Genomic DNA, 19,713 nt, shown 5'->3' with positions numbered 1-19,713 from the left:
CACTATACCGATTAAAGAGGCTTATATGTATTAATATGAAATTTGACTTATATTTATTTGATGAAACAAACATTTTGATCTTAAATTTTGTCCATATTTTCAGACTGGTGGTAAATTTTAGTAATGTACAGAGTACTCCAAATGGTAAGCATCGCATCATGCTTTTACGTCTTTTTTAAAATTACCCAAATTCCTTGCTATAACAAAAAAGTATTCATTCTAAGGCCTTTCAAAAGCTCCTGCAGAGAATGAATTGGGGATTGAAGAAACCCAATGTTTGATGTCCCAATACTCCCTACACCTAAGTTTGGGATTTAAATTTTGTTAAATATACCTGCTACGCCGTTTAGATTCCTTCACTTTTACATACTGTCACACCAGTAGGTTTTGGTAGAGGGCGAACATTTTAGTCCATCATAATAAACTTATCATTTACAGAATATCTAAAAAGCGTCATATCAATATTAATAATTTCGTCTCAACATATAATATTTAAGCAAACTAATTCCCCCAATAAAGCTAAGCTGGTCAATGCAATCATTCAAACCATAGTTCCATCCTTGTTCTTCCCACCATAATTGTATTTGACCAATTGTATTTTACGTTGTTTTGATGAAGTTATGAGAACTATTGTTTTGTTTGCATAATCATGGAAAATGGATCTAAACAAGTTTTCATGTTTAGACCCATTTAAAAAAATCTATACTCGAAAGTGAAGAGTACTCAATTTCAGTCAATGGTGTTCCAATCGTGAAGTTTTCTGCATAATTTTAAGACGACGTTTTCAGCAGTGGAAAATATTTCATCAATTTTTCCGTATAGAAAACATCAGCCAGTGCTTTTTAGAAAACCTTTCGCGAAGACATCCTCCATCTTAGGCAGATAACCACAGTGTACTTTCCATAATCTAAGTATATAATCCAATCCAGTCCTTGCATTCTTTGATAAAAATTTCACTCACGGTATATGGGATGTAAGGGGATATTCGAAATATTCTATCTTTTGCAAATTCTATTGTAGTTACTGAATTTATGAAGAAGTAATTCGCCGATTTTTTTTGACGATTATAGACAATAAACGGCCATGATAAACAGTTGCACTACGTTTTCGGTCTCGGTATGGATACATCGCCTGTCATTGAACCATTTCCAGACCTCGGAACGGACATTCTGGGATTAATTTAAAGGCTCTAGCCCCCTGTATCTGTTTGCGTCTGTCCATTGTTCTCTCGATAGCATGTAAATTTTCATAATAAGTAAAATGAGGCTTTGTCGAAGGCCCACTTCCCATTGACATAACGAATTTTCTACCTATGGATAAAATGGTGCTTTTCCCTTCCTTACCGCTGTGGTGTAATTAGGAGTACGTCCGGCTTTTCAATCTGGAGGTTCAGAGTTTGAATCTTAAGCGAGGGCATTTTATTTATTATTATTTTTTTTATGTCTCTTGTTTCGAGAAATCCAAAGATCTCTACAAAGCAAGTACAATTCAGTATCAAATTGGAACTGATTTTAAAAGCTGTACGCATTTCGATAGGTAAGCTAACAGGAATTTTCTTGAGGAACTCATATCCCAGTAAAGTATATTTCATTTTAGCAGACCGTCCCCATTAACAGACATTTTCAGAATTTCCGGATATTTGGAACGAAAGACTAATTCCCATTTATAAGATATTCCTACATTCATCCCGTGCGTTCATTTGTCAACGGAATGTTCTTAGACATCCTTAAAATCAGCTATCTAATTTAAAATTGGAAGACAATTTCTCTAATACAGTGAAGCAACTAGCTCAATGATTAATGCTTTCTTTTAATATAAAAGGACTACATATTGAAAAGTCCTTTCTCACAACATTGTACATTTCTCTCAACTGTTTATTTTATTTCATTCTAAAATAGAAAGATCCCATTTTGACAATTCTTAGATCTATTGACATGTTCAAGTTTTTAACGTATTCAAACTGAACCAATAAACTAAAATAATTGATATTTACTTTTGAAATTATTCAAATATATATATATTTATTCCAGGTGCGATCTTTTTGATAAATCTTGTTTGAATATTTACAGTCGACTCTCGATAAACTGGGGCTATATCGGGTCCATGGTTAAACCAAAATCACGATTAATCAATAACAGTTAAATAAACATAGGCAAAATAATTACTTATATGATAATTGACAGAAAATACTATTAACAGTTTTCCCATATTTTGAAGCTATTTAATATGGATAATAAATACATTTTCTGGTGTAAATTAAATAAGCATTCAAAGCAAAAAAAAAAAAAAAAAAAAAAGCACATTATAAATAATGAACAATAGACGTGAAGAAAGTAAGTCATAATTGTATTTACGATAGCACGTGAGCAATGACATTAAATACAAATTCACGTAAAAAGACGGTTAGAAATTTTTATTTTGTATTGGAGATTGTTTACATATTTTAGATTAAATCATGTTTTATTGTGGATGAAATCGATTCCTAATTCCATTCATTTAGTCATTCCTCAATAAAAAAAGTTAATTATTTTAATTGATACACAACCCTGTTTATTCGCCTACGATTAATCGGGAATTTACTGTATTACAGTCAAAAGTCTTTAATTCGGACTCGTCGGGACTTCGGCGATTCCGGATTATCGATTTTTCCGGTTTATAGATCATCATTTTAAATCTGGTAAGATGGCATGCAGAAATTATAAAATTTAAAATATGAAATCGTAATTTATGAAGTAAAGAACAATTATGATCTAAAGGGTATCAAAATTTACAAAAAAAAGCTTAATATTTATTTTTTTACTTTATTAAGCATTTCTTTCAATGTAAGTTGCTTAAGTTGCTTCGTTTTTTATGTCATTCTCTTTTAATCTATAAACAGACATAATTTCTTGTTCAGTTACAAAGTTCCGCTGTTCAAGTCCTATAATTGCTGTGTCGAGAATACCGACTAATTTGTTAATCGAAATTTTTTCGTTTTCAATAACCTCTGTGCCATTTTCTTCATTTTCGGAAGCGAATTATAATGACGAGGAATTTGATTTAAATCATATCAAAGACGGAGTACATCGAGATGAAATATTACATTTAGTAAGGAATTATAAGCCGAATAATATAAAAACATCTGCCCTGAAGATAAGGATACTGCTGACAGATCAACTTCCAGTTCATTGCGCGCCGCAAGGTCCTACCCCCCTCAGAGCAGCATGAAATTGATAAACAGATTTCGGAATGGTTAGAGAAACAAAGGATATGCCTTTATCCATTTTTTGCAGCAATTCCACTTTTTGTTTGATGGACATCCAAACATGCTTTCGTTTTGTAGATCCTTTGGCAGCTCCAAAATCGGAAATTCTTTTTGACATAATCGAAAGTTAAAGCTTACTTTTATAAAATTACTCTAACAGTCTGCAAAAAATAATAAGCCGGATCCAATAAGAAGATTAAGGAACAACGCAATCTGCAACATTAACTGAAATAGATAATTAGATAATTTTAGCTTAGCTTATACCGTCCGTTATACATTAAACGAGCATGCGTAAACGTATCATGCTCATGCGCACACGCGTATGCGCATGCGTAAATGTATTACGCTCATGCGTAAACGTATTATGCGTTGACGCATGCGCAGAAAGTTTGCAGCTTTGAGGTCCGGATTACAGATTATTCTGGATTATGGGTGTCCGGATTAACGACTTTTGACTGTATTTTATTATGGCAAACACCATTTGGGTATTATTAAGAAAAGGAAAACTAAAATTAATTATCGTGATCTCATCTTAGTAGTATAGAAATACATTTTTTCCTTATTTATTTAATAATGTAACACTTAACAATTTATTTGTAGTGTTTCTTGCTGCAGTGCATTAATCTCCTCTGTCTCAACGATTCCTACGTTCTCAACGTCTTGTGAAAATATATATTAATATCTTCTCTTCAAATCTTCGAATTTGTGGAAAAATAGCTTTAAACACATTCTTCAATTATAATTATAATGCTATTTAATTTCTCATCTTGCTGTCCATTTAACATTCATTCCGAAAGTTGATGAGAAGTTATTCTGATCCGCGCTGAATATATGAAATTTGATTTTAAGCATCTGGATTATAAGGGGGCTGGTGACATCTTGACAGAGTAGCAGTCGCAGCTCGAACCTTTGGTCTTTTTGGTGATCCAATATCTTCTGAAAAATCTGGCAAGGGAGCATTTGGCATAGGCCAGAGGGTTCGCATCAGAGGTGAAATATGTTGCTGATCAGATGTTCTGGGGACAGCTAAAAAGAAAGGTCCTCCTACGACTTGTCCTGTCGCTGTTGTCATATTCGACACAGGCCTGATTATCCTAGATGAGTAATAGGCATCTTTGGTGACAGCTGCACACAGAACGATATCAACAATAAGGAAAAAAGATCCAGCCATCAGTAAAAGTGGGCCTAAAAGTTTATAATCACCATCCAAGGCTGTCGGCATCCTTCTTCCAGAACTTCCATTTGGTGGTGGAGGATAAGAAATAACAGTGGTTGCTGTGCCAGCTATGAATAGAACGAATACGACAATGGAGCACGCAATGAGAATGGGTATACGAGCAAAGGTAGAATTCTCTTGCATCGGCTTCTGCATATCCAGGTGATTGTTGAACAGATTCCCATTTGCGCTGTCGGGTATATTGAGCATATTGTACCTACGGGATATATGCCTGAAATGAAAAATTCAGGTATTTATTGTGAAGAATTAGCTCAAATCTTTTTAAAGTTAAATACATATGCACACAATTATTTCAATTTCTTGTAACACAAATTTTAATCTTAATTTAAGTTAAAATGCTACTGGTTTCATTAACCTATCTTCGTACCACTCATCTATGAAATATTCAAATTAAAACGTCTCAAAAGCATTCATTAAAATTAAAACTTAAAAAAAAAAAAAAAAAAAAAAAAAAAAGAAGAAGAAGAAGGAGCGGTGTTAGTTCGAAATATTGCAGTTGCTTGTTGATTGCTTATTGTTCCCGCAATTAATGCGACTACCATTAAAAGATTTAGATATATTACGAAGCTGCTGCTTTATTTAAGTTTAGGTGTGAGCACATTGGACCGATGTTTTCCAGATTTGTAGAGGAATGAGATTTATCTCAACTCTTTTTCAGATTATCTTGACAAGAATTTGACGAGCAAATATTCAGAGCAAAAAATGTTAGGGAAGTTGCTATTTGTGAATAGTTATTTTTCATATGAATAACTTGCGGCATATTTAAAAATTGTGTAAAGATAGCGAAAGTTTTATCTGGGAGATTTCTTTTTATTAGTGCAAACGATGTGGTATTAATAATAAATAAAAGTTATATTTCGAAATAATTATTTTCCAGTTTTAAATACCGTATTTTACGGATTATAAGACCTACTTTTTTCTTCAAAAAATTGTCTCCAAAATTCAGGTATGTCTTATACTCGCAGTTAATATATAAAAATGTCCAGTGTTTGATTTAAAACTCCCGCCAATCTTAAAAATGGTCTTATATTCGATGCCGTGGGAAACCTATCTGGCAACACTGGATTCAACTGGCAATATTGTCTAGAGGGAGAGAAGGTATTATAGTTAAATTTTTTAAGAAGTGTGGCATAAGTAACTCTCTAGATGGCAATGAAGACTATCTTATATACGAAGAGGAAGAACAACGTTCAGATGACAATTTTTAGGGATTTTAAAGGTCAGTTCGGTTTTTATAAACTAAGAATATTTTTTTTTTTTTTTAGTGTGGCTTTGCAATTTAATAACAAAAATGCTAAAAATGTTATTTTTTAAAAAAATTGCTTAAAAATAAAGGTGCTTCTTATAGTACGTAGCGTCCTATGATCCCTCAAATACGGTACGTCCTATTAGTGAACAAGTTGAAAAATAAAATGTTTCAGTTTAAGTTGTTTGATTATTAATCTCTTTCACGCTGAGAATAATCTAACTTGAAGCTCCTAGTAAGATTGAAGTTCAAGGTTAGACTTGACAAGATGCACTATCTATATATTCATTGGATACAATTTTTTAAATTTAAAGTGAGTATTTCTGAATTAAATACATTTATGTCCATAAATTAAGGATAATGCAAAATCAGGCAAAGGAAGAGCTAGAAGCAAAACAAATTTGACTTATTTGTAAAGCTTATTTATTAAACAAAAGGTAAAGAGCAAAATAAGATGCTATATGTTTGATATTATTTAAAAAAATTTTTCACCCTGGAGAAAATTACACAGAAAAAAAAAAAAAAAAAACATATTTACAAAAAAACAATATTACATGGTTGGTATGATTGTTAATACATTGTATGTCTCCCAGACGATGCAATGCAGTCCGTACAACGCCTAGGCATGCTGAGTATCAAATTATCGATCTGATCTTGGGGAATATTACACCTCTCAAAAAGAATGCTCTCCGAAGTTCCGGTAGACATGTAGGAGGAGGTTGACGGGCTGCAACTCGTCGGCCAAGCATGTCCCACACGTGCTCTTCTGGATTCAAGTCCTGTGAGAATGCTGGCCAGTCTATACGGGTGATATCCTCCGATTGAAGGCATTCGCTCACGATGTTTGCACGGTGAGGACGGGCGTTGTCATCCATAAACACAAATTGTGCCCCCATGGCGCCTCGAAACAAACGTACATGTTGTTCCAGAATGAAGTCCCGATAGATTTGGCTTGTCACGGTTCCAATTTGAACATGCAGGTCAGTTCTGGAACCCAGAATAATTCCACCCCAAACGAGCACTCCTGCACCACCGTAACGGTGTCGTTCAGTGATGTTTTCTTGGTAGTAACGGGTACCTGGAGCTCTCCATATGAAGGTCCGGCGGGAATCAGACTGCAAGCTAAACCTGGACTCGTCGGAAAACATTACACAAGCCCACTGTTGCAGTGTCCACAATGCATGCTCTCTACTCCAGGCTAACCGCAGGCGACAGTGAGTTGCAGTAAGTGGAATGCATCTGACAGGTCTACGAGCATATAGACCAATCTGCCCTAAGCGTCTGTACACGGTCTGCCTTCAAATTGTCGTACCAGTGGCTGAAGAGAGCTGACGAGACAGGTCTGAGGCTGTGCTCCGTCTGTTTCTTTTGGCAGTAACTGCCAAATACCGGTCCTCATTTGGCGTTGTAACTCTGGGGCGACCTGTGCTGTAACGTTTACTCACATTACCATCATCTTGGAATCGTTGCCAAAGCCTGGAGATGATACTCTGGACAATTCCAAGTTCTTCTGATACTTCCAGTTGGGTACGCCCACATTCCAGACGGCCGATAATTCTACCACGTAAAAAATCATCCAAATACGTCCTTTGTGTCATAACTATTCGGTTATTGCACTGAAATGTTTATGAAGTGCCTGCGAACAATTTTACTTCTTTGCCTGTATTCCTTATATATTACACTCTTACACTCTCGTCATTGTGACGTACCATCGGTGTCATCTGGTTACTTCCTGAAATTTGCATATGATTCTTGAAGATGTGTGTAGTGATTTTAAAGGTGATATATTTATTTCCGCGTGACTCCGAATTATCCTTAATTTATGGACATAAGTGTATTTCAGACTGCATGTAAGTTTTGCGTTTATAAAAAGGCTGTTTAGTTTTAATTTTTAGTAAATTTGTGTCAAGAATTAATAATTAAATTTTATAAGATAAAGAGCATTTGAAAAAAAAAAAAAAAGCAGTTGTTACTTTGCTTTAGCCATATATTAAATAATAATATAGCTACGAAAAAAAGGCACATAGACATTAGAAGAATAGACAGAATGTACCCGTTACATCTAGTTTTCTGCATTGCTAGTTTCTATTAATTCCTATACACAAGACAATATTTTTTCAATTTCTCAATCATGACTACTGTCTTTCTCTGCTGTAAGTTATGCCCAAGGTATAATTATGCGGTAATGATTCCGCATCAAATATGATTAATATTATTAACTTCAAAAAACATTACTTTTAGCGTAAATTAATGGTTTTTAGTTCTTTATTGAAATGAAGAGAAGGCTGTTGTACTAAACATTAAAAAGTAGCTTTTAAAATCTAATTTTCCAAAAGTATAAAAGGAGCATGTTTGCGACAGTATGTTTACATGAATTCTCAAGTTGTATCTATTATCTATGTTAATTAAAATGTATAAGGTTTTAAATAATCCATTACTCTTAAATTGTTCGACCTTTTCGAATTTCTACGTTTCACATCATTCATTCTAAAACGCATACGATTTTTTTGAAATAGGGCAAATCATAAGGAAATTAGGACAACAATTAATTAATTAACATTGCTGTGATTTTAAAAACTTTAAAAACAGATATTGGTTCTGTAAAGGGTTTGCTTAACTATGTAGCTTAGTTGTCAAAATCGCCGAGGCCGAGCGATTTGGTAAATGGTGTTGGTGTATTTAATTATGGCAAAGCACACTAGGGCTATCTGCCTAAGGGGAGGGATGCCTTTCGTGGAGGACTTTCTAAGGGAAACTGGCTCGTATATACGTTACACATGGGGAAAACCACGAAAACACCCATGCAGCCAGCCCGTTCGCGGGATTCGAACCTCGGACCGAACTACCAGTGTTCAGCGACTTTACCGCTCGGCCGCTGGTGGGCCCGATTTGGTAAATGAGTTATACGTAAGCTTATTTCCAAATCGAATCATTTTATTAATTGAGGGATATTTTAAATCAACGTTACCTCGATCAGTATTTAGTTAGAAATCTTCTGTGACTGCAGAGACCTTATATTACCTTTATTTATGTCTATTAACAGTAGTTCTTAAATATTTCAAACGATACCAATATTGTTCTATTCATTTTCAGTGCTTTCTTTTTGAAATATCTAAGATGGGGATGACTAGAATAAGTAGCCTGAAGGCTAGACAGATTTTATTAAAAATTAAAATTAGAATCAGGGTTTTATAATACTAGCATTTCATTATAAAGCTTTAGAATTAATTTTGTGGGAAGGCTTAAAGCATTGAAATTCCAGTTAAGTTAATCCACTTAGATACTTTCGCTTTGTAAGGAATTACGACATTCTTCTTAAGCGAGCTCTTGAGATGTAGTGGTTAGTCTATTTACTTAGCAATGAAACGATTAATGGCTTGATTCAAAGTCTTTTTCCCCACTTCTCGCTCTGAAAAGCCTAATAATTTCCACAACTTAATGGTAAACTTAAAATAAATAGGTGTTTAAGATACCAAAACGATTCGCTTAGTGCCATGCCAAAATAAAGGTGTTAGAAATTTCATGCATCAAAATCTGGATAATTTTGCTATCTGGAAATTTCAATTGCTTTTACTTGCTCTCATTACGTGCATAGTGTTAGTTTAGGAATATTGGAAATTCAGAATGACTGAAACAGATATATTGATAATTTATCAGAATGATTTCGCCAGTTTTTTTACCTCCCGCTAACCTATATGTATAGGTAAGGAAGGTAATGTTTTTACTCCTAAAATTCGATAGTGAGTGTTCAATGAATAAATACGAATTAGGGTTTTTACTAATACCACAATATGTTTTTAGATATTTTATAACGATATCAGTGTACCTTGAATACGTGCGTGATGATTTTTTCGTCTATATCAAACTCTCATATCAAACTTCCAAAAATTTCTGCTTTCTGTATTTAAGCTTTCTGCATTCATATAAAGAGTTGATTAGACTTGAAGTAAAACCAGAGAAAGTAGTCCTTACACATATTGCATTTTGGCTAAAATTGATAAACTGGAAGCAATACTTTATTATTCGTTTCAAAGTATTAATAAAATAAATACTTTGAAACGAATACCATACATATATTTAAAAATATATTATAAATACTTAAATGTCTTTAATTAAAAAACAATTAAATAATATGTTAGTGAACTATACGATAAAATATAATTTTTAATTAAAAAATAAATAAGAAAAACATTTAATTAAGCTGATGCAAATGTAGAAAAACCAGTTTTTACACACAGCCTAATAAAATATCTAAAATTTCACATTATAAACCTTTGTATTAATTAGAAAAACAAATTAGATTTCGGTTACAAACTATCAACCAGCAGTGAACTTAAAGTTCGTTGCGATTTGAAACGTAAAATTAGTGGGAAGTCATGTGCTGGCCACATCAGATTTTTTTAAAATGACATCGAATATGCATGAGTGAACCAGTATTTAACAGTGGAATTAAACCTCTTCTGCAGTATTTTTCACATAAAATTTTGATTATAAATCCTCATTATCATAAAATTTTGATTCAATTGCGCTTTAATAGGGAAATATATTTTTCAATCTAAATACTAAATTTTCGAATTAAAATGAACAGATCTTGTATAAATATTTTTATGTTTATTTCGTTCTTGAGAACAAATAATGTTGTAAACATCTGTCTCTGATTAGTATAGTTACTGTAATACTTCTCTGGTAGGTTATTTTATCTATTTTCATTTATCGAACTTTGATGACCAGGAGAAATCTATAAAGGACGCGATCGCCTTATTTTGTTTAGTAGAAACTGATAAAGCCACGGGAAAAACCGTTCGTATTTACTTTGCATATGTAATTATTCTTCAGTTAGGCTAAATTTGTCAGATACATACTAATGGGTGATTTGAATGGACAGTTTTGGTTTCATGATTATTGGAGTATCATACTCACTTAAGTTTTTGAAACAGGTATCTGAACACAGAAGAGCTGTGGAGATTTCTTTCTTTGTTTCCTAGAGTAGAAATTTCTTCCATCTCCCATAAAGAGTTCAATGTTACAGCATGAACTAGGGAAAAAAAAAAAGAAGAATGAGTAGTTTTAAAGTCTGATAAAGACACAAAATTTAAAAAAGACACAAGATTTAAAAAAAGACACAAAAACTAACAAAGGGCTTTTTTTTAACAGGATGGTCTATTTAATTTTTCAGAAATATTTAACATTTAAATAAGTTAATAATAACCCTTAAATGCGTATAGTTGCTTTTTGGCAACTCCTATTAGATACTCATATTTAGTCATGTAAATCAAATCAAAACACAAATTTTAGCTTACTGTAGAGTGCAACCAATTGGATACATTCTGTTTACGTACACAGTTTTTAAAGTTTAAATGTGGTGGCACAACTAACGGTTTAATGGTCATTATTGTGAGTGTATGTATAGGGTGCGGACATGATTTGTGTTTACGAATTTTTGATTTTGTGTTTGTTGTTATTTTGGTGTGTCCAAAGTTTTAAAATTGTTTGAACAAGGTTATAAGGTACGTATTATTACATAAAATTGTTATTACATATTTTCCTAACACATTTTTTTTTGTAAAAGTTAATAATATTTTTTCAAAAATTGGAATAAAAATTTGGCCTAGAGATTTTTAGTATTTTTTATATTTTATTTGATATAAATTCTAATGTAACTTTAATTTAAAAATAAAAATAAAAATTCATGCATTTAAGGGTTAACACCAGAATAAACTGTTTTTCAAACCTAACTTTGGAACCGATAATTCATTTTTGTTAAGTTGGGATATAAATTATTCAGTCCCAGCCATTTTCCTAGCTTTTCTCCATCATGTTATTCAGCTGATTCCACTCAGCTGTATTTTTCTGACTTTTCCATTCTGTTCTCCGAGTTACTTTTTGGTGCTATTTTGACCCTTTTTATCCAGCAGCTGGCTTAATTTCTAAATTTAGAGGGACCAAACTCTATGGAAGGTCTTAAGGAAGGAAGGAAAAATAAATAACTAAAGTAATAAAATAACTAATAATTAAAATAATTAAACAGAAATTAAAATTCAATAAAAAATAAAGAGATAAATAAAATTTAATAAATGATAAATAGTTAAATAAAAAAATTAAATATCGGACCTCATTTTATTTAGAATTCTGGCTCTAATCAGAATTTCACTCAAAAACTAGTAAATAGTTCAGCTAACCTCCAGTTGAATTTAATCCCTGAATATGCTATATAATGTACTATTTCACTTGATCATAGAAACCAATGAAAAAAGGTAAAACGATTAAAACGTCTTTAATGAGAATAGAGAGAATGTTAGAAACAGTATGAAAGCGTAGAAGCAAATTTTCTTGTAAGAACTATAGCTTCTAAAACGAAGAGAGAAGTGTCTAGCACTTTCTGACCCCTATGCCCTGTCGATATAATTCTAGCTGTTAAGCAGAATGCTACAATCGGAAAAATATACCCCGAATCATATCCGATAACAAAGTGACAATAAACATAAGGCTCTGTACAAGTGACGAATTTTGTCCTTCGTATTTGGTTACATCGTTCAAAAATTTTGCAGGACTTCTGTAGTGGGAAGTGACTAACGTTGAATATGCACGACTAAAATATCACTTTCGGAAACGAAGAATTTATTGCTAAAATCACTGCACTTCCTGGAGAATAAACCTTAAAAATTTGATTGAGGAGCTTTTCTTTCCTTAATAGTGTCAACCTCCGTCAAAGTGTTTGTTCTTCAGGGAAAGACAGGTATGCATTCAGAAATATGAATCAATTTTTAAGGCCTATTTAGTGTCAAAATAAAATCCATTTGCTGAAAATATGATTCACTTACGCAAATGAAGGGTCACAGCACTTTTTCCTAGGAATCCGGTGACCTCTGGCTAGAATTAAATCAAGATCCTAGACGTTCCGGAGATAAGCTCAGTTGGACTCCGACGAAATTTAAGCTCTCTAGGAGCTAATGGATGATCTAGGACTAATCTATAACTGTTTCCAGTATGTGTCTTTTAAAGTATAGATTTTGGTTTCCGTTCTTTCTGCCTCTGATTTTATCTTTTTTTTTTTTTTTTTTTTTTTTTTTTCAATTTAATTCTCGGATTAAATAGTATAAGGCCATAAAAAATTGCAGTTAGATTGAGACATTTTGTTTGGAAATGAATAATTTTTTTTTTTTAACATTTTTTTTTTTTTTTTTTTTTTTTACCTTTTGAAGTTTATTCAAAACTGATTTCACAATTTACTTTTTGGTCCATTAGTAAAATGCGAATGGAAAAAGTATGTATTTTACCTACTAAGATTGCATCATTCGCTGAGGATTGCGTATGCTCGCGCCATTGCTCTGTGTGTTTTCTTGGGCTTTGATTTTCAGGTTTATTTTGCGATAATTAATGTGTGTAAACTATTTATTGTGTATAATTTTATTTGTGCAAATGCTCTGCTTTATATTTATGCAATTTGTTTCAAGTTGAAAGAAGTAATGTTAATTTTATGGCTCTTACAAGATTTCGGTATAATTAAGCCTAGGACAACGATTTGTTTGCATCTTTGAGAAGCGCCACGAGGTAAAGGAATGCCAGGATGGACGAAGAGAGCATTTTAGAGTGCGCTTAAATGTTGCTATGATCAACTTGAAACGGCTATTGAGTCAAAGTGTAATATGAACCAGAATATTCGTGAAGAGGCAAGGCATGCAGTGTGTGAGTTAAAGTGTTTGATTACTAAGAATTTTGAACGTATTAAATCGTTGGGTAAAGGCTCGTTTCCACTACTGCGTACGAACGCGTTGCGTCAATTGAAGACACGCCTACGGCATCCGTACAAGCGTTTCCACTGCTGCGTATGCGTAAAATATTTTCATTTTCCGCCGCTAGGTGTCACTGTAATATTTTGGCGCAAGCAGTTCGCAAGTTACGACGACTGAATTTTTCCCGCTTAAGCGAGTATTGTTTGTTTTGGATTTAATATGGAATTTTAGATAAGTAAGGTTATAATGCATATTATGAACATCACGAATTCCGTAGAAGCTGAACTAAATTTAAAAAAAAAAATTGTGTTTCTAGAAGCCTTAAATATTATGAAATAATATATATATTATTAAAACTAAAATGTACTGTTAGTGAAAAAGTAAACAAATAAATAACATAAAATAAAAAAGTTAAAGGGATTAAAAAATAGTTGGTACTTTAAAAGTACAGAGCAACTGTAAGGAAAGGTTCACAATATTTAAGCAAAATTTGCTATGCTTGTATACCGCTGACTTCAGGGTCATAGCTGGATAATTTATTAGAAATCTCGTTTGTTTTAAAATGCACTATGGGCAGTAGTTATATTTTATACATAATCCATAAAATATTATTTTTAATTTAAACATTTTTAATTCATATCTCTTTTTATACAAGAAGTTATAAAAATAAGATTTTTCTCTTTATATATACACACATTAGGTAAAGAAAATGGAAATATTTAATTAATTAATTCCTGCGCTTCTGCAGGAGAGGACTGAATTTAAAAGCAATTATTATAGTAATTTTTTGTTAAAAAAATGTTTAGGGCATTAATACTGTCTCATGTTAATTGGAATGAAAGTTTAGAGTCGTAAACATCCCAAAGTCTGAGCACATGTATATACATTCACATAAAAGTGAAACGAAAATATATATATATATATCTGCAGGGTTTCAAAATAAATTAAATTTAAATAATTCTCTTGCGCCATTGCTGCAAGGAATGAAATTTGAATTTAACAAACATTTTCTATTCGTAAAAATTAAAAGTTAATTAAATTTAAATGAAATTTAATGCAAACAAATAAAGGATTAATTATTGCTGCGAACTAATATACAATATCATTTAAATTCTGAGAGCATATGTAAATCAAGTGCAAGTATCAAAATCCATGAATAAATATATAATTCCAAAAATTTATTTATCCTATTATTCAGTTATGCATTTTTATAAGTTTTTTAGGATTAAATCTGTCCTATTATTCATTTATGCATTTTTATAATTTTTTTAGGATTAATAAGCTATCCTATTATTCACTTATGCATTTTTATAATTTTTTTAGGATTAATAATCTATCCCATTATTCACTTATGCATTTTTATAAATTTTTTAAGGATTAATAAATTTTTGGAATTATATATTTATTCATGGATTTTGATACTTACACAGCAATAATTAATCATTTCTTTGTTTGCATTAAATTTCATTTAAATTTAATTAACTTTAAATTTGCTTTTTACGAATAGAGAATGTTTGTTAAATTCAAATATATATGTACAGGATATGCTTTAAATTAGTATTATATAATTTTCAAACTTTTTTGCGGGAAAAATTTAAATAAATAAGAGCATAAATAAAACAATATATTTAATGCATATAATAATAGAAATAAATTATAAAACACGAATATAGATCAAATTGGAATAAAAAGGTAAGAAAGTTGCAGACATGGTGCAAAAAGCGTATGGGATTCGAACTCACGACTCCAAAATGTGGATATCGTTACCATCAGCTTTACCACTAAGATAGGATTACACGTAAGTCACATGCATATTTTGGGTTATATACATCATCAAGTAAATCAATTCTTAAAACTTAAGTTTTTTGGTCCTATTTCACTTTGCTATTGTCTGAAAAATTCACCAGAGTTTGTTCTTCAGCTTCTAGTACATTTTTTGGAAAAATCATTATCTTTTAAAGTGGCGTTCCGATTGAAGTTAAACGGGCTCCTAAAAATATATTTCATGTGCTTACAAATATATGTTATCCAAAAAGATATATTTATAAAGGGAAATACAAATTTAACATACTCTTCAATGAACTGGAGTATTTAAAAGGCTATCAAATTTAATTTATAATTAACGTTTTTAGTTTTTACCTGTTTCAAAAGAAAAAAATAGCAAATCTTTTAATCATATCTAATTTGCTATAGCAGTTTGATATAGTCAGACATTAATTTTCATTAAAGCTAAATGAGTATGCAGAACTAAAAAATGATTATCAGAACAAATTTTGCTATTTCATGGACTTGGAATGATAATTTTTGCCGCTGATTTTCTTGAATGAACAAGTACTGTAGTTGCAGTTATCTTGTTTTTCTTATCATTTTAAACTAAATTCAGCTTTAATGAAAATGAATGTCTGACTATATCAAACTGCTATAGCAAATTAGATATGATTAAAAGATTTGCTATTTTTTTCTTTTGAAACAGGTAAAAACTAAAAACGTTAATTATAAATTAAATTTGATAGCCTTTTAAATACTCCAGTTCATTGAAGAGTATGTTAAATTTGTATTTCCCTTTATAAATATATCTTTTTGGATAACATATATTTGTAAGCACATGAAATATATTATATGTCATTTTCAGCACGCAGATTTCTCGCTATAATGTTAATTCAGAAATAAGTATTTTTTAGCAAAACATTCTTTCCCTATTAGCGAGCGTTCATCGCTACTTCTGCCGCCATTAATTTTTAGTCACTGCACCTGATTGCTCCTTTTTCACCACGTGACCCCAACGCAACCGCAGACATACGGATAGAAGTTGAACATTGTTGAACTCCATCCGTATGTCATCCGTCACCGCACACCGACCGGATTGCAGATGTCAATCAAAGTGAATTCGCTCGCTGATTGGAGAAACGCATACGCACCGCAACGCATACGCAGTAGTGGAAACGGGCCTTTACCGTGAAGCTTGTAGGGAAAGTCTTAAAGATATTTTCGTAAAACCAACGTATGCTAGTGCTGTGCTGCCATCTCCTGTGGACAATGTGAAACAAAGTTCTTTAAGTCGTGGTCTTGTTGTTTCTTCGGAAAATCGTTCGTCAGAGGATATTAAAAAGATTCTTAAACTACAAATTAATCCTGTAGAGGGAAAAGTGCGTATTCTCAATCTAAAAAATATTGTTAATTGCAAGGTATTTACAATAAAAAAAAAAAAAAAGGATAACTTAAAAAGGATACAATCTGAAATTCAAGTAAAATCACCGGAATTAACTGCTTTTCCTTCCAGATGAAGGAATCCTACGATCTTAATAAAAAAAGTGTCCCTAATGAGATAAGGGATGAGTATGTTGATGTTTTAAAAAATCAAAATCCAGATGTTATTGCTTCTGAAAATAAATAGAATGAATCTCGAGTTCGATTTTCGTTAAGGAAATTTCAAAATACGAGACATTTAGTTGTTGAAGTGCATCCAGACATGCGTAGAAGTATTTTACAGGAAAGTTGATTAAAAATTTCTTGGAGTATTTGTACTGTGGATGATTTTGTCGTGATTAATCGGTATTTTAACTGTTTAGGATACAATCACCGAACTGAACATTGTAAAAGCCACCGCGTTTGTTATTTCTGTGCACGTGAACATGAAAGTAAAAATAGCCCACATAAGAATTTGAAAGTTTGTATTAATTGCATTAGACCATTTGCCTTTTTCTAAAAGTTGCTCTTGTCATGAATTTATGAGAAGTCAAAATATATCTAGAACAAATTATGGATAATAGTCATAATTCTATTTTAAAATTTGTTTAAATTAATTTACATAGCTGTAAGGCTGCAACTCAGCAACTTGTTTTGAATATGGAGGTAAATAATGTTTCTCTTGCTTTTATTCAAGAGCCTTACTCTTATCATGGTCTTTTGCCTGGCTTTCCGAGTTCCTTTAGGTTATACTATGATTTTAATTCGGAAGTCATAAAGGCTGCTATTGTTGTTCGAGTCGCATTTTTGCCTACGTTTTTGGATTTGAGATTCTTGGATTATAATATGGTGACTCTTGACATTATTTAAAAAAAAAACATATTTTCATACTACTATGAGCCGATGTATTTACTTTGATTTACAGAAAATAAGTCGGGTCTTCCAGGCTAGGGATCTTGCAAAACTTATTTAGGGTATGGATTCCAATAGTTAGTCTGAACTATGGTTTAGTCCTTACAGTGATGCTCGAAGAAACAAGCTTGGAGATTTTGTCAGCTCCTATATATAACTTATATGTGATCAATGAGGACTGCGGCCCTACCTGTTGTTTGGAACAGGGATCAAGCTATATAGACGTCACAATTATGGTAGCTGATTTGCTGACGAATGTTACCCGCTGGTGTCTCTCGGACTGTGAATCATTGTCAATGATTGAATTTGACTTATCTGTTTCTGCTGCTTCTTTTATTGCTGTCAGTAGATTTTTGTTTAATACAAAAAAGCAAACTGGGGATATTTTGAAAAATTTTGTTCACAGTATATTTCTTTGATTATTAATAGTATGGATTCTTGCTCAAGTACTGACTCACTTGATGTGATTGTAGATTTTATAACTTCAGTTATTTTTCGGGCATATATTAAATCTATGCCTACTAGAAGGACTGGTATGCGAAAAGTACCTTGGTGCTCATTGGAAATTTCTTTTATGAGAAAGAAAGTCAAAGCTGCTAGACGGAGGTTTCAGAGGACTACTAGCAATGATATACGGGACTTGTATAAGCGGAAATACCTTAAGGAAAAAATACAAGGAAATGCTTCTTGAGGCCAAATTAGAGTCTTGGAGGTAGTTTCTTTCGGATATCAATAATAAGAATCTATGAAAAAAATTTACACTTATGGTATTAAAGAAAATTGTATGAGCAAGATTGAGATCTCGGGCCTTCGACTTCCAAGCGGTAACTTTACATCTTCCTTGGAGGAAACTATCGACACTATTCTTGATAAAGCATTTCCTCCTGATTGTGTGAGGTTTGATAATGACTTTCATACTCAGTGGCGCTCATCTGCTCGCAGTGAATATTCGTCTCAGATTGATCCTCCTTTTTCGCAGGCCGAGGTTGATGATGTAATTCGTAACTTAAGGCTTGGCAAGCCTCATGGCCAGGATTCTATTCCCAACGAAACTATAAGATACTTTCATCAACTTTTTCCTGCAGTTTTTCCTAGACTATTTAATATATTGTTACGAAATGAACAGGCGCGGTAAGATGGCTTCCCCGCAAAGCAGTTTTAGGGTTGCCACGTTTGGCGAGAAATCGCCCGTTTGGCGACATTTGCGACAAAATTGGCGATATCCCATGGACGGATGGAGAACCTTCTGGAACGAATTCTTACCGGTTTAGTCCAGAATGTTCTCGAACACAAGCCGAAAACTATATAAACCCTAATTCAGAAGTCAAACAACAAAAATCAGCGTTATATTTACAAAATTTTCACAGGACTAGTTTCGATGGTTTTACCGAACCAGCATCCTCAGCTGCAAAACCGCAAATGAACAAGATAGGAAAAAATGATTAGATAAGATAAGAAAGCCTGGACAAGAATAAGCAAGTGACGCCATCTGTTGGTGAAACCAGAACTAAAACATAATTTCTTTAAAGGCCGAAGGCAAATTTGGATTGGAATTAGGATCGTTAACTAGAACAGAAAGATTTTTATGAATGTGAAATGCCTCTAGAAAATCCAGTTCTCCAATGGAAGATCTTTTTTGAATAATTTTGGCAGCAGAAAAATTGAAAGTGTGATTTTCGGACCAACAATGTTGCGCAACAGAAGACTTCTGTGTTTCATTTTTTCTAACATATGCCTCATGTTCCTTGACTCGAAATTTTAAGGCTCTCCTAGTTTGGCCAATGTAAATTAAACCACACTGGCAAGGAATCCTATAAATACCCCAGGAAGTCATATCCGGAATGGGGTCCTTGAGCATGGAACTCGCAATTTTATTTGATGGGAGAATAAACAACCCGAAAGTTAAATTTCTGCAAAATATGTGCTACTTTTTAGCTAATTGATGGAAAGAAGGGAATGACAACAGAATTTTTATAATCTCCTAAAACAAGAGTGTGCCTTTTAGTGTGTTGAAATGAGAATTTTTTAACTGCTTGATTAATAATGTTGGGTGAAAAGCCCCTGTCAATAGCTATTGCTTTTAAATAATTTAGTTCTTCATCAAGGGCTAGTTTGGAGGAGCAAACGTGAAGAGCACGGAAACTTTTGTTTAGTC

General features: G+C 32.5%; 1 protein-coding gene across 3 annotated transcripts in view; it reads right to left on the bottom strand.

The window, feature by feature from the left end:
- The window catches only part of LOC118199600 (uncharacterized), a 38,750-nt gene that overhangs the window by 3,755 nt on the left and 15,282 nt on the right, over nucleotides 1-19,713 (bottom strand). Inside the window, exons 2-3 of one of the 3 annotated variants that reach the window (XM_085810672.1) lie at nucleotides 10,648-10,762; nucleotides 4,448-4,692 (exon numbers count right to left, since the gene is read on the bottom strand). In XM_085810672.1, the coding sequence (XP_085666798.1) occupies nucleotides 4,448-4,692; nucleotides 10,648-10,730 (328 nt within the window). In that variant the 5' untranslated portion in view covers nucleotides 10,731-10,762. Of the gene's footprint in view, nucleotides 1-2,054; nucleotides 4,693-10,647; nucleotides 10,763-19,713 lie in introns of those variants that run through there. The other 2 variants (XM_035371494.2, XM_035371493.2) reach the window with 2 other exon arrangements.

The sequence above is a fragment of the Stegodyphus dumicola genome, chromosome 2 (assembly GCF_044657685.1).
Source record: "Stegodyphus dumicola isolate Sdum_Otavi_A_Nest chromosome 2, ASM4465768v1".
Lineage (NCBI taxonomy): Eukaryota > Metazoa > Arthropoda > Arachnida > Araneae > Eresidae > Stegodyphus > Stegodyphus dumicola.
This window is presented reverse-complemented; position numbering and strand designations above follow the sequence as displayed.